The sequence below is a fragment of the Berghia stephanieae genome, chromosome 5 (assembly GCF_034508935.2).
Source record: "Berghia stephanieae isolate SIO BIC M18660-M18661 chromosome 5, UCSD_Bste_1.3, whole genome shotgun sequence".
Taxonomy (NCBI): Eukaryota; Metazoa; Mollusca; class Gastropoda; order Nudibranchia; family Aeolidiidae; genus Berghia; species Berghia stephanieae.
The window spans coordinates 47,410,617-47,425,616 of NC_088364.1; the positions used below are offsets into that span (position 1 = coordinate 47,410,617).

At 35.4% G+C, this 15,000-nt stretch overlaps 1 protein-coding gene across 6 annotated transcripts in view; it reads left to right on the forward strand.

The window, feature by feature from the left end:
- The window catches only part of LOC144973058 (E3 ubiquitin-protein ligase MARCHF1-like), a 74,787-nt gene that overhangs the window by 52,651 nt on the left and 7,136 nt on the right, over window positions 1–15,000 (forward strand). For 4 of the 6 annotated variants that reach the window (XM_078915034.1, XM_078915032.1, XM_078915031.1 and 1 more), the window contains exons 3-4: window positions 9,222–9,598; window positions 14,651–14,772. In XM_078915034.1, coding sequence (XP_078771160.1) covers window positions 9,335–9,598; window positions 14,651–14,772 — 386 coding nt within the window. In that variant the 5' untranslated portion in view covers window positions 9,222–9,334. Of the gene's footprint in view, window positions 1–8,129; window positions 9,599–14,650; window positions 14,773–15,000 lie in introns of those variants that run through there. The other 2 variants (XM_078915035.1, XM_078915036.1) reach the window with 2 other exon arrangements.

Below are 15,000 nucleotides of genomic sequence, written 5' to 3' on the forward strand. Positions count from 1 at the left end.
ATCTGAGTTTTACGCAAAGTTTTTTTTTTTTTTACAGTTTCAATTGCTTTCTTTGTTGGCTGAGGAAGATTTTGAGTCCCGAGACGTCGCGTTTCATGTGTTTTGTCCTTTAAAAAACAAAACAAACCCTGTTATATTCCTTTTTCATCTTTTCTTAATATAAAAGTGATGGCTTTTTTTAGAGTTCAAGTCGCATAATTTGATCAATAAGGTTATCACGACTAAATCTGCCCATCGTTTTTATCCGTTGAATGAACACCATGGCAACCAAGACGTCTAACAGTGATACTTTAGACAAACAATGGACTAAACCAGTCGGAAGTAATTTCCGGATGAGGTCAAGCTTTCAATTAACAATTTTTTTCACTTTTATTCAGTTAAGCGGCAAGATTTATACTTATGGTAGAGGCTTCCAACTCGGTTACATTAAAAAGAATTGAATTAAAAAAAAATAATGAAAGAGATATTTTTTAAAAATCGCTAATACCTGTGACCGCTTTACAATGTTGAACATTGGCTCTCGCCAAATGGTGCGACAAATGGTCTCGTGGTATGATACTTGCCTTCGGACCGGAATAGTCCATGGTTCGAGTCCGGCTCTGAGTGGTGCATAGCTGAGTCCCTGGACAAGTCTCTCTACTCAAATTATTTCACCGTACTCAGGTGTAAATGAGTACCTGTCCGCCAAGAGCGTTGTTTCTGTCTGAAATAAATTATAATATTATCTAATAGGCGTCATGTCTCGTCCTACACGTTATGTGCTGCTGTTGGTTAGTGTCCCCTTGTAAAGCACTTTGAGCACGTTTGGTGGATATTGCGCTATATAAATGCTTAAGTTTATGTTTTTTTCAAATACACACATACATTCTCAAGCCACTCACTCACATGTTCTCTCTCTCTTTCTCTCTCTCTCTCTCTCTCTCTCTCTCTCACACACACACACAAACACACACCTACGCCTTAATGTCTCGTAATATTCACTAATTGTGTCCAAAGCGCTTCACACCGGGTCTCAAGTCAACGTATAGGACGAAATATTATGTCAGAAATAACTATTTTTCTTCAAACAAGTTAATGCTGTTACTGGTCAGGACTCATTGTAAACCTGAGTATGTTGAGTAAATTTGAGTAGAGTGGGATTCGAACCGGTACCTATAAGTAACAATGCGAATGTCTTACTAACAGACCAGAGACCTTAGAGATTTGAGGGCCACAAAGATAAGATGAGATAAGATAAGATGAACTTTATTTATCCACTTCTAGAAACATTGGGTATTGCTATAAATTATTGAATTAAAAAAAAAGCTAAGCACTCCCCAGTAGCTTCGTTAGTTTTTTTAAATTTTTCCCGGGGTAAGAGTGGTTAGAGTGTTCAAATAATACTTTTTTATATTTGGTTACAAACTAGTTTTCAAAGATATTATATATGTAGTGTAAAATGGACAATAACAATTGTTGCTACACTTTGGATAGGGCGCTAGTATATCACAAAGTACTTTTCGCCAGATCTAACAGGCCCAGAAACCCAACCACTGCTGGGTGGGCAGGGAGGTCAGGAAAAAAAATCTCGACTTCACCCGGGTTAGATCTTGGTCCCTTTGCATGTGAAACAAGTGTACTACCAACTGAGCTATTGGGACCCCCACATTGTCCTAAATACCGCCCATTTATGGGTGTAGTTCAACATGGTTGTGCTGGACAATATTTTATGTTGATTTTAATTTATTACCAATACAACAATTATACCATAACAATGTATGCTCTCAGGCACGTGATTGTTAAGTACAGCAAGAACACACCCTATATGCGATAACCCGTAATGGTCTTGAAAGTATAAACTGCCTACTCTACAAAAATAAATATTTAAAAATTTGACAGAATATTCGTCCTTCAAAATATGGAGCGATTTAAATGACCATCATCTTGGCAAAAACTCTCAAACCGGAAGTCCCAGGTTTGAGAGTTTTTGCCAATGGAAGGGTCATTGAGATCGTTCGATATTTGAAGGACGAATTTTCTGGCCAAAGTTTAAAATATAAGTTTTTTTTCCAGAGTGGAGCAATTAACTAACGGTTGATCCTCATCAATTATACATACATAATGTTCGTTGACCAATCGCATACATGTCCATCTACATTACTCCTAACAATGATCCGTTAGGAGAATGACGTCATGATAATGTGTGCAGATTTTCTCCCCTTCTTTAATCGTAAACGACAGGGACTAGCACTCACCAAAACGCTTCAAACAGAACTTGACCATTTGTATAACGCACAATATCCACTAAACGTTCTCAAAGCGCTTTACAAAAGGTCTCCAGCCAACAGCAACACGAGACATGCCGTCTGTTAGGCTATATTTCAGGGCGTTTTTTTCTCCGTCAGAGACAACGCTGTTAACGACCGGGTACTCATTTTACATCAGAGCACGGTTAGTAAATGTGAACAAATTATGAGTAAAGGAAATTTTCCAAGGACTCAACTATGCGCCGCTTAGAGCGGGACTTGAAAACTGAACTTTTCGATCAGAAGGCGGACGTCAGACCATAGGAGCACATAGACGCACAAACAAGATGCCGTTAGGATTGCCATCGTCAAGTTAAAAACCAAACGCTTCAAAAAGGTGATATTAAGGGTGATTAAGATGCTAAAATGCGGCTCTATGGTCAAGTGGATTGACACCCGTTTTCGTATCGGAATGTCCTGAGTTCGAGCCTCGCTCGGCGCACAGTTGAGTCCTTGGTAAAGGCTCTTTACTCACATTCTCACACCCAACTCAGATGTAAAATGAGTATCTGGCCGTTAACAACGTTATCTCTGTCGGAAGAAAAAAAAATGTAACATCGCCTAACAGGCTTTATGTCTCGTTCAACATGTTACGTGTTGCTGTTGGTCAGAGACCTCTATTAAACTACTTAGAGAGAACGTTTAGTGGATATCGCGCTATACAAGAAAACTATTCAAAAATAAACGAACCTTAATTTTAAAAAGACCTGGGTTAAATTTTAATGTTGTTCCGAAAATTGTCAAATTGCAGACCTGTCGACTATTAGGGGGGGGGGGGGGTCAGAAAAATCTCTGCTGCACCCGGGATCGATCTCGGTCCCTTTGCATGTGAAGCGAGTGCTCTACTAACTTAGCTATCAGGACCCCCAACGTCGATTAAGATGGATGAATGAATTCCTTAAAGAGACAGAAAAAACCCCCAAAAAACAAAAACAAAAAACAAACAAAAACAATCTCACATTTCCGGTCATTTTTACTTGAAAATATTTTGGAATCTTGTTCATCCAGACATAATACCGTCTTGAGGCGATGGGTCAATTGTTTTTCTGTTTGTAATGTTGTATGGGGATTTCATGGCCGCCGCAATCAATCAGATTTGTGACTTCCGGTAGGACCAGTTAAAAATATTATTATGTATAGATAGTATGCGTTTGGCTAAGAACCACACAACTTTGCCATCCAGAAGTACAACGGACCAACACACAAAACTCTGTGTGACCATGAACTTTTGTAGTCTGGATAATACACTTAAGTGAAAATTGGATTCAATAGCCTGATGTCACGTCGCCCAGCAACGGCTAGCATCGTGATTCTAGACAAAGAAAATCAGTACTTTTTATTCTTCATTCTGGCTGGAACTTTTCATATGTCATGTGATCAGAATGTATAAAAGTCAAAACATGATCATATTTATAATGTTTTTCTCCTCTGGATACACTTTTATGCTCGTCGGAGAAATATTTCATAAGGGCGTCCGCCATTATTCCGATCGTTTAGAGCCAGTTACTTAGTTACTATGCGTCATTACGAGGAAAGTGACGTCTTGACTGTTGAAGCCTATATCTCATAAACGTGGATGGCAAAAAACAAAACAAAACAATAACAAAGACCCGAGTGACGTCAACTTCATTCTATATTTACATTTGTGGTGGCTTTCCATCGTCGTGAAACCAGTCCCATTAGTCTCACTTTCCCCCAGGCGCCTGTTACTATACGTTTTCGTTTAACCTATTTAAAACCATTAAAAACCTTTATTAGTTTCAATAGTACAATTCGACAGTTTAATAATTAGACTGGAAACAGCGATTATGAAATTATTGAATAAAATGAAAAAGATGACAAAGTAAAAAGTAGTCCTTCAGAGCCAATTGACCCATGGAGCCGAATTTATCCCGGTTTCTAACCCGTGAAAACGAGCAATAACAATTGTTTGCTATCCTTTGGATAGGACGCTAGCTAGTCAATCGCAAAGTAGACTCCGCCAGATCTAACAGATTCAGCTATCCAAACACTGCTGGGTGGACAGGAGGGGGGGGGGGGGGGGTCAGGAAAAAATTTCGACTGCACCCGGGCTTGATCTCAGTCCCTTTGTGTGTGAAGCGAGTGCTGCACCAACCTAAGTAACTAACATGAAATTATGAATGAATCAACGAATGAATAAAATGAAACCAACATTTCATTAAACGATTCAAGAAACAACGCAGCGATATAAACTTGAACAGTTATATAATAAAACATCTATCAAACGTGCTCAAAGCGCTGTGCAATGATTCCCAAGCCAACAGCAACACTTAACATGTAGGACGAGACATGACAGCTGTTAAGCGATATTACACTTTTTCTTAGACAGAGACAACGTTGTTAACAGTCAGGTACTGATTTCACACCTGGGTACGGTGAATTCACGCGAGTTAAGAGCCTTTTCCAAAGAATTAACTACTCGCCGCTCAGAGGGGTACTTGAAACCTGGACTTTCCGGTTCGAAGGCGAGGGTAATAATAATAATAATAATAATAATAATAATAATAATAATAATAATAATTATAATAATAATAGTAATAGTAATAATAATAATATAATAATAATAATAATAATAATAATAATAATAATAATAATAATAATGATGATGATGATGATGATGATGATGATGATGATGATGTCGATGATGGTGGTGGTGATGATGATGATGATGATGTCGATGATGGTGGTGGTGATGATGATGATGATGATGATGATGGTGATGATGATGATAATAATAATAATAATAATAATAATAATAATAATAATGATGATGATGATGATGATGATGATGATTATATGATGATGATGATGATGATGATGTCGATGATGGTGGTGGTGAGATGATGATGATGATGATGATGGTGTGATGATAATAATATAATAAATAATAATAATAATAATAATAATAATAATAATAATAATAATAATAATAAGCATATTTCTATTTCTCCGTCATACCACAAGACCACATATTCTCGTTAGATAGGTGAATAGGCACTGAAATTACAATATATGAGAATCAAGAGAAATAAAGAAACTTGTAATTAAACAACAAAATTAGATTGGTTGCGCAGGTTTTGGTATTACCTGTTATAAGAATTAAGAGTATGTTGTATGGACATTGCCAGTTAGTAAAAAAAATCGGAGAAAATTGGTCGTGACAGAATTCAATCGAACATCTTGTAACTGCGTAGAGGATGACGGCGAAAACAACAAGAGACATGCCAACTATAATGTAGAATTAGTAGTAGTAGTAGTAGTAGTAGTAGTAGTAGCGTATGGCTACACCTCCAAATGTATTTCGTCAACCCAGCTTTTAAAGTCTTCCTCAGCCCTAAGGATGGTTTCGTAGCCACCTTCTAGTAAAGTGACTGGACAGTCCAGTATTTCCTGGCGTTATTGAATGCAGGCACTCTTTTGGTTGGATCTTTAATGATGTTTCCTCCTTTTGATGTTTCCCTGTTCCTGAGAAGGATCATCACGTTGACGTCGTACAGGAGCTTGTGCGCTGCCATGACCCTGAAGGTGATACCAGCCTAGATCCAATCCTGCTGGAACAGCTGAAGATGAGTAGGCAGACCAAGAATGATCCAAACCGGCGTCCAGACAAGGTTCTTCCTTCTCCAAATAAGAAATAATAAGTAACGTAAAATTCTCATCAATTTTCTGACCATTCTTCGCGAAAAACCTGTTACTTTCACCTTTTTTTCCAAAGCAACATCAGATCTGCCCACTATAACGTAGAAATCGTAACATGCAATTTTCATAAAATTGCTGACCATTCTACGTGAAAAACCTGTTACTTAAACCTTTTATTTCCAAAGCAACATCAGATCTGACAACGCTAACATAGAATTCGTAACATGAGATTCTCATCAAATTTCTGACCATTCTTCGGGACGAACCTGTTACTTAAACCTTTTTTTTCAAAACACCATCAGATCCGCCAACTATAACGTAGAATTTGTATGAAACGTGACATTCTCACCAAATTTCTGATCATTTTTCGGGACGAACCTGTTACTTTCACCTTTTTTTCCCAAACACGATTAGATCCACGAACAATAACGTAGAATTTGTATGAAACGTGACATTCTCATTAAAATGTTTGATCATTCTTCGGGACGAACCTTGTACTTAATCCTTTTATTTCCAAAGCAACATCAGATCTGACAACTATAACGTAGAATTCATAATATTAAATTTTCATCAAATTTCTGACCATTCTTCGGGATGAACCTGTTACTTTCACCTTTTGTTCCCCAAAATACCATGGTACCATCAGATCCGCCAACAATAATGTAGAATTTGTATGAATCGTGACATTTTCATCAAATTTTTGATCATTCTTCGGGACGAACCTGTTACTTAAACATTTTTTTTTCAAACCCCATCCGCGAACTATAACGTAAAATTCGTAACATTAAATTTTTATCAAATTTCTGACCAATCTTCGGACGAACCTGTTGCTTAAACCTTTTTCTTTTTAGCTTAAATAATGAAAATCGAGTTATAACATGCTTACAGCAAGGAGAATGAGTATAGTTTTTTTTTTTAATTTAAGCTGTAACAATTTAAATTCCGCATTGCTGATTATTTTGACATTCGTCTCAGTTTTCTTCATCTATTTCATTCCGACATGATACCAGATTGGCACACTGAGTCACATTTGGTTCTGTTGACGAATTGAATAGATTGGTCAGGTCACCGTTCCATTTCCTATTAGGTCTCGCTGTTCTTTTATGAGAATATTGAAATAGTATATTATAAAGAAAAAAGCAACCAAAAAAAATAATTAAAAAATGGAACAACCTCTTTGTTAAAAAAAGAAAAAAAAAGAAAAGAAAAAACTTGAGCTTTTATATAGCGCAATATTCATTAAATGTGTTCAAAGCGCTTTACAAAGGGTCCCTGACCAACAGTAGCACGTCACATGTAGAGCGAAACATGACGCCTGTAAGGCACCTGAGTACGGTGAGAAAATGTGATTAATGAGCCTTTTCCAAGGACTCAACTATGCGCCCAGCGAGGCTCGAACCCAGGACCATCCGACCCGAAAGCGAGTGTCATCCCAAAAGACCACATAGCCGCACAGAGAAAAAAAAGGAAACGACAATCCAACGTACAATCATTTCAATACGCTTCAACAGTCGTGACTTCACTTCCTCCGTCATGACGCAGAGTAACTTAGTAACTGACTCTAAACTATCGGAACAATGGCGGACGCCCTTATGAAATACTTCTCTGACGAGCAGAAAAGTGTACCCAGAGGAGAAAAACATTATAAATCTGATCATGTTTTGAATTTTATACATTCTGATCACATGGCATGTGAAAAAGTTCTAGCCAGCATGAAGAATAAAAAGTACAGATTTTCTTTGTTTAGAACCAAGTTGCTCGTTGCTGGACGACGTGACATCAGACTATTGAATCCTATTTAACTCAGGTCTTTAGAAATAACTAATTTACCCATCGCAAAAAAAAATAATGAAGATTGCGAATTTTGTATAGCACCATTACTAATTTCTGAAATTTCAAGGAGATATGTCTACAGCTCCGAGTAACTGAACAATCCGCCGTTTACCATTTTCTAATTCGACACAGGTTCAATTTTGCGTTGTAGTAAATACAGATCTTCTGGGACTTTTGCATTTTTCCGGGCAATTCCCCTTATAGTTTTATGTTGAAAAGATTTTGATTTCTTTCCCCGTTACCTACGTAAATAACAGATGATTGCTAATTACTGTTTTGACTTTTAGCTTACTGAAGTGAGGACCAATTAACGTTATTAATCAGCCATGCGCAACACACTCACGAGCAAAAGAGTAAGAGCTCGAATAGACAGAGATGATGTGTCTTGGTTTCCTATTGTTATTGTTGTGATGCAAGAAGTTGAGGGAGAGACAAGGCGCGGGGTTGGGGGTTGGGGCGGGGGGGGGGGGGTAGTATTGATTGGAAAACAAATCAAAACAAAAGAAAACAAAACAAAATTCATAAAAGAAACTGACTGAAGTAAGCTGCCTTTGTGCTTTGTCACGATCTGTGAGTTATTATATCTACTTGTGAGCGCACATAACCGCAGGCGATGTTAGATAAACGTTTATCGATATCAAGCTGGCTCGAATCGCTGTCTCCGTGAAGCCATCAACCAATCATACTCGGTACGACATGATTTTTACATTTTGTGGAATTTTCTTCTGACAAACGTGTTTCATGTATTGACCGACAGTCATGTGACATCCCTGACGACAACCTGTGATTATTTAGTGTTGTCTCATGCCACCGCTCTCCGGTTTCCATTTGTTGATGTTTATAGCTTTACAAAGGCGTGTGATGGGTTTAATGTTCTATTCTTACACGGTTTAATGGAAAAGCACACTTCTGATGGCACAAAATGATAGACGGATTTATGTGTTATACGAACTGGTTCTAAGGGATATACTAGTTAGTGATGGTGCTTGGATAACATGACTGTTTGTGGTTTGTTCATAAAAGAAACCCCGATTCAGGATCCTAACTTATAATTAACTTTGTGTGAGTGTCCCGTGGGATTACATACAATTCGATTTATTACTCCGGACAATTATTTGATTGACACAGCTGCTATATTTGCAGGGGTATTTTAGGGATATGTCATTATAACGTTTTGGAAAATAATAAAAAAGAAAAACAAAACGGGATTGATTCATTGCAATATTGTGTTGATATTTATATAATTGAATATCAATAATTTGATGAAACATTGGTTGTTTTGTAATTTTGTTCTACTTTTGTTTATAAAAGAGTTTTAATAAATTCACCCCCGAAGCAGTCGTTTTCAAAACCACATCTCTTTTATAAGCCGCTTACTGACAATTTATTAGTTTTTAAAACGAATACATATAAATATATCTATTTCTTTTATCTGTGATATAGGATATTGGCGACAGTGTTATTTATGATGTGACAGCTTTTCCATAATATTGAACCACTGGACGATCATCCTATTGCAATTTTTGGACAGAAAAAAATCCCCTCCGAGGTCAAGAATGGAAAATCCTGCTTACGTCTCAGATAATCCGCCCCAAAATGCACCTGTTAACGAAGAAACCGTCCGAATTAGTATTGAACAACAACCATCGCAAAATAACGGGCATGTTGTCACTAGTGGAAATTATAATAATATGCCAGAAGATCCCAATATGCCACAGGGACGCAGAGTTGAGACAGCACTACTTGAGCCGGTAGCCGTGAACGCAACGTTGCTGGCGTCAGGGGAGACCCTACCATCCTTGCCACCTCCCCATGAGATGGTAATGAGTATACAAATTATGTCTATGCTTTACTCATTCACCTATACATAAAATATTACATCATGCTATAACCGTTCATCTATAATATCATGACACCCCCCCCCCCCCCCCCCCGCGCCTCCTTTCCATTACTAATACTGAGCTTCATTTTAATTTTGTCTTGCTTGCATCGCTTGTTCTGAAAGAAAGCTTTTGACGTTATCTGTAGAGAGAAAAAAAGGTATTTCTGTAAGCCAACAAGACTCGTGAAACAACATTAGAAAACGTATGAGTAAAAAATGAGATAATCCCTATGATTGGGAATCTGGTAGGACAAATTCAGCAATATCGAGCTGCAATACTAGTTTCTGCCCTGAAAGAAAGCTATTGGTGTTACTGCAGATCCAAAAAAAATTATATATAAAGTCATTAGACTCATAAACTAACAGTAGAAAAAAGCATGAATAGAAAATGACATTATCCCTGTGATTGGGAACCTGGTCAGATAGTAATTTAGCAATATCATGTTGCTTTCTGGACATAATATGATATAACATTCGGCTTCTAACCAGTAGGAAAATTGGTTTGAGACCCGCGGTTCTGTCGGAAAGTTGAGTCCTTGTGAAAGGCTCTTTACTCACATTCTCTCACCGATTACAGAGTTGAATGTGCAAAAACAATCGCAACCCTGGGACCCCCTGTAAAAGATTTGAGCTTGTTTTACGGATATCGCTCTGTATATAAAAGCTTGATGTTGATTACTGTGGGTGTGTACCAATTTTACGACAAAGTCTAGTATTTTTAGGCGAGAAAAACACATTTACAATTTGAAGTAGGAACGGATTTCTGTAAATAGTTAATTCATAGATAGACAGATTGAATAATAAACGAAATCATATGGAGAAGATGAAAAAAAATGATGATGAAGATGGTATTCTTCTTCTTCTTCTTACCATTATTATGTATTATTATTATTATTATTATTATTATTATTATTATTATTATTATTATTACAATTATATTATTATTATTATTATTATTATTATTATTATTATTATTATTATTATTATTATTATTATATTATTATTATTATTATTATTATTATTATATTATTATTATATTATTATATTATTATTATTATTATTATTATTATTATTATTATTATTATTATTATTATTATTATTATTATTATTATTATTATTATTATTATTATTATTATTATTATTATTATTATTATTATTATTATTATTATTATTATTATTATTTTAATACTCTCAGATACCGCTTGATAACCAGCTTCTTCCATCGGTCCAATCCCAATTATAACTAACCTGTATAAAGCGTTTCCTAACCATCACAATGTTCTCATTATCACCTTTCCTTATTGACGTTACACTTAATATGCATTATCGCTTTTACCATCACAATAAAATCATAACATTGTACACATCAGAAAAAGTGTAGAGCGGGCACTTATGAGAAAAATAGGGTATGGAGAAGTGCTAGATGAAAACAGAGAATAAAAAGCCACGGGGTCAGTGCCAACCTCAGGATCCAATTGGGACGGCACCCTCCGCCTGGGCGAGATAGATAGATAGATAGATAGATAGATAGATAGATAGATAGAGAGAGAGAGAGAGAGAGAGAGAGAGAGAGAGAGAGAGAGAGAGAGAGAGAGATCGCACAACTGACTAAGCTATCCAGCTGGCTTTCTGGGATCAGCCAGCAATTGCACAAGCCACTGAACCATTCAGCCATCCATATGACTCAGTGGCTAGTGCGACTGCTCGCTGATCTCTCTCATATCCAGGAAGAGGGTTCCTTGCAAATTGGACCCCGAGTTTGGCCCTCTATAACCTTGATATGCTCATTACTTTCTCTGTTCTCATCTGACACTTTTTCATACCCTATATTTCTCACCATCATTGATATGTGCCCGCCACGCTTTTTATGAACAAAACAACAACTTGAGCGGGGGACACACATTTCGGAATGCATCATCATCATCATCATCATCATCATCATCATCATCATCATCATCATCATCATCATCATCATCATCATTACCTAAACCATCCAACGACCTTTGATATAGGTCCGCTTATTTAATATCCAATTATAAAGTTTTAATTTGAAAAAAAAATTGACAAAGGCAGCTTTGGTACTTTATACCGTATCTATAATTTTATCACTGATTGTATATTCCTTAGATTTACTCCTTCACTTTTTAAACGTTTCATCCAATCATTCAGCCACTAGTCTTTGTTCTTCCTCCATTCTCTGTACCGACTGACCTCACGAGACTGATAAGCGGCAATAATTGGCTTGGCTTGCTTAATCTTTTATTAAAATACAAACACAATATTCGCCAAATGTGTCACATAAATAAATGTTATGTAAATGGTGCTTGAAGCTTGTAAACGTTAATACCAATAATAAAAGGGAATTACGAGTAGTTAAATTGCAAAGACGGATGATGTGGACGTTTTGGATTTTACCCTTTGTCAACAAAACACGATGAATGAGACACTAAATACGTTGTTAAGGCTAATTATTTAATCATCCTCTCATTCGTCTTTAGTGTGTCATTTGTCGTTTTTCGTTGACAAAGGGGAAATCCGAAATGTCCATAGCATCTGTATTCGTAAAATGAAATTGATTATTTTATTGCTTTTCATTATTGTTACACATAAATATTGCGATTTGTATGTAGGCTACCCCATTTATGTATTGGGCTCATTCACAGTTAGCCTTATTCTGGGAAAACTTCGCAAAGTCCCGAGTTTCAGAGTATTTGCTAATATGAGGGTTATTTGAATCGATTGATATTTAAAGAACGAGTTTTCTGGCCAAACTTTTAAAAACGAGTTTTTCCAGAGTACGGTAGCTAATTGGGAATGGCCATACTGTATGCGCTTTGCTGAGTATAATAATATCAAATAACTAACGAGCCTTTCGACTTCCCAATATACTAATTATTCATTACATATTAAATTCACTCACTCAGAAAGATAATATTTCAACTCTAAATATATATATATATATATATATATTATATATATATATATATTATGTATATTATATATATATATATATATATATATATATATATATATATAATGTGTACAAACTTCTAATGACATTATGCTAACATCAAATAATACGCAAGTTATGGTTGGCATTTAAGTCACAATACAGATTAAATTGTCAAGGATGGTCCTTAAAATATTGGTTATAACATCTCTTATGAGCCGCTGTAAAGCTGAAACATAAAGCACTGAATAACTATTCTGAATTAATTGAAATAGAATTTACACTTTAACAAAAAAAAAAGGATCAATAGAAAAAAACGTTTGTAGACAGAATTCTTTGATCTTGGCTTATTGTCATGTAGGACAACAGAAAGCTCTTACACTTAAGATACGAGTAAATACATTTTTTTATATCTTATGAATTTGAATGTTTGTTCCATGTCTACATCGTTTTAGGGAGTGATCGAAATAATACGCTTGGAACGACGTGCACTTATTTGGAGTCTGATAAACCAATTTATTATTTGCTTATTGTTGTGATGAAAATATAAAAAAATGACGGAAAGTATTGTCCATTACAACAATGTTAAACTAGGTAGGCCCATAATTGCGTTCGGATGTCAGACCTGCAAATGAACAGACATAAGCTTGGAAAAATTTTGCACAAAAATAGAAAAAAAAATCCAGCAAAAACTTAAAAGACTCGGGAACTGATTATGAAAAAAAAGATTACAGTGTCTACAGAATAACATGTCATTTGGAATAATGATCATTTATTGCATTATATTGTGTCTACAAAAAGAACATTGGTTTTCCAAAAAAGACCACAATATCGTTGAAGGCAACTTTTATTGGAATTTTTATCTGAATCGACACAATATTTTGATATTCACTGTATTGATTTAAAGTTAACATATTCTTAGAATAATGCTTAAAGAAGCCTGAGTATAATAGGACAATAAGGCCTCTCTAAACCAACGTTTCTCATTGTGCTTGTCTTGATTCTCTGTGAACTTTGAACTGTGTGTATGTTAATGTTGTGGTGATTTTGTGGCCGAATGAATGAACTTGTAAGATGCCAGAAAACGATTGTAACTTGATATCAAATAATAATAATAATAATAATAATAATAATAATAATAATAATAATAATAATAATAATAATAAATGATAATACTAATAGAAATGATGATAATACTAATAATATTAATAATAATAATAATAATAATAATAATAATAATAATAATAATAATAATAATAATAATAATAATAATAATAATTATTATTATTATTATTATTATTATTATAATTAATATGATAATTAAGAGACACTTTATTACCACGCCCGTTTACGAGTGTTTATTTCATCAATTCCTATGACTTGTTGATTGATTCTTTGCGTAGCTTTTGACGTAATGCAAATTTATTATTGCTTTCATTATCTACTATCGACTTTGAAGGAGCATTGCGTAGTGTATTGTTAATTGCCTGCTTAGCAAGGAGTTGCTAAATCAGGGGGAATAATTTACCAGTTCTCTAGAAAGACACGTATTATAAAAAAAAAATTGGCTTGAGAACTCATCCTTCAAATATCGTCCTCCAGGGGCAGATTATATGACCCTCATCATGGCAAAAACTCTCAAACCTGGGACTTCTCGACTTCGCCTAACATCCTAAATGTTAAATGCTGCTGTTGGCTAGGGACGCCTTGTAAAACGATTTGAGTACGTTTAGTGGATAATTCTCTGGATAAAAACTCATGTTAAAAAAAAAATAAAAATAACACGATTTCTCTAGAGTTGACTAAGTTGACAATGGAATGACTCGTGAGTATATAATTTTACTTTTAAAGGAAGTATATCAGAAAACAATAACAAAACACAAATAAAGAATGCATTATATCTATATTCACATTTCTCTAAGAGGTCTTTAATTTTTTTTTTGTCTTACTTCAAAATCTAACTAATGTGCGCCTTTACGGCATAACGTCAGCCTAATGAGCTCCAAGATAACTGTTGTATTTTCATATCGTTTTCTACAGAAAATTCTCCAGAACACACAGAGTCCTCCAGGGGCAGAGAGATGCGACTCCCAATTATCCGCCATGTCGGACAAGGTTGATATTTGTCGTATTTGTCACTGTGAAGGAGAAGAGGATAACAAGTAAGTTTCAACTGATTGTTGATAAGAACAAATCATTACAAAAACAAAACAAAGACAAAGAAAGAAACAAACAAAAAACCTCAAACAAACAGAAAACAAAAACAATCCTACCCGTTAAATACAGAGTCAAACACCGCTCCCCCCCCCCCCCCCCCCCCCCCAGAAAAAAAAAACAAACCTAAAAACAAAACAAAAATACTCACCTCCCCCCCCCCAAATAAAAAAACC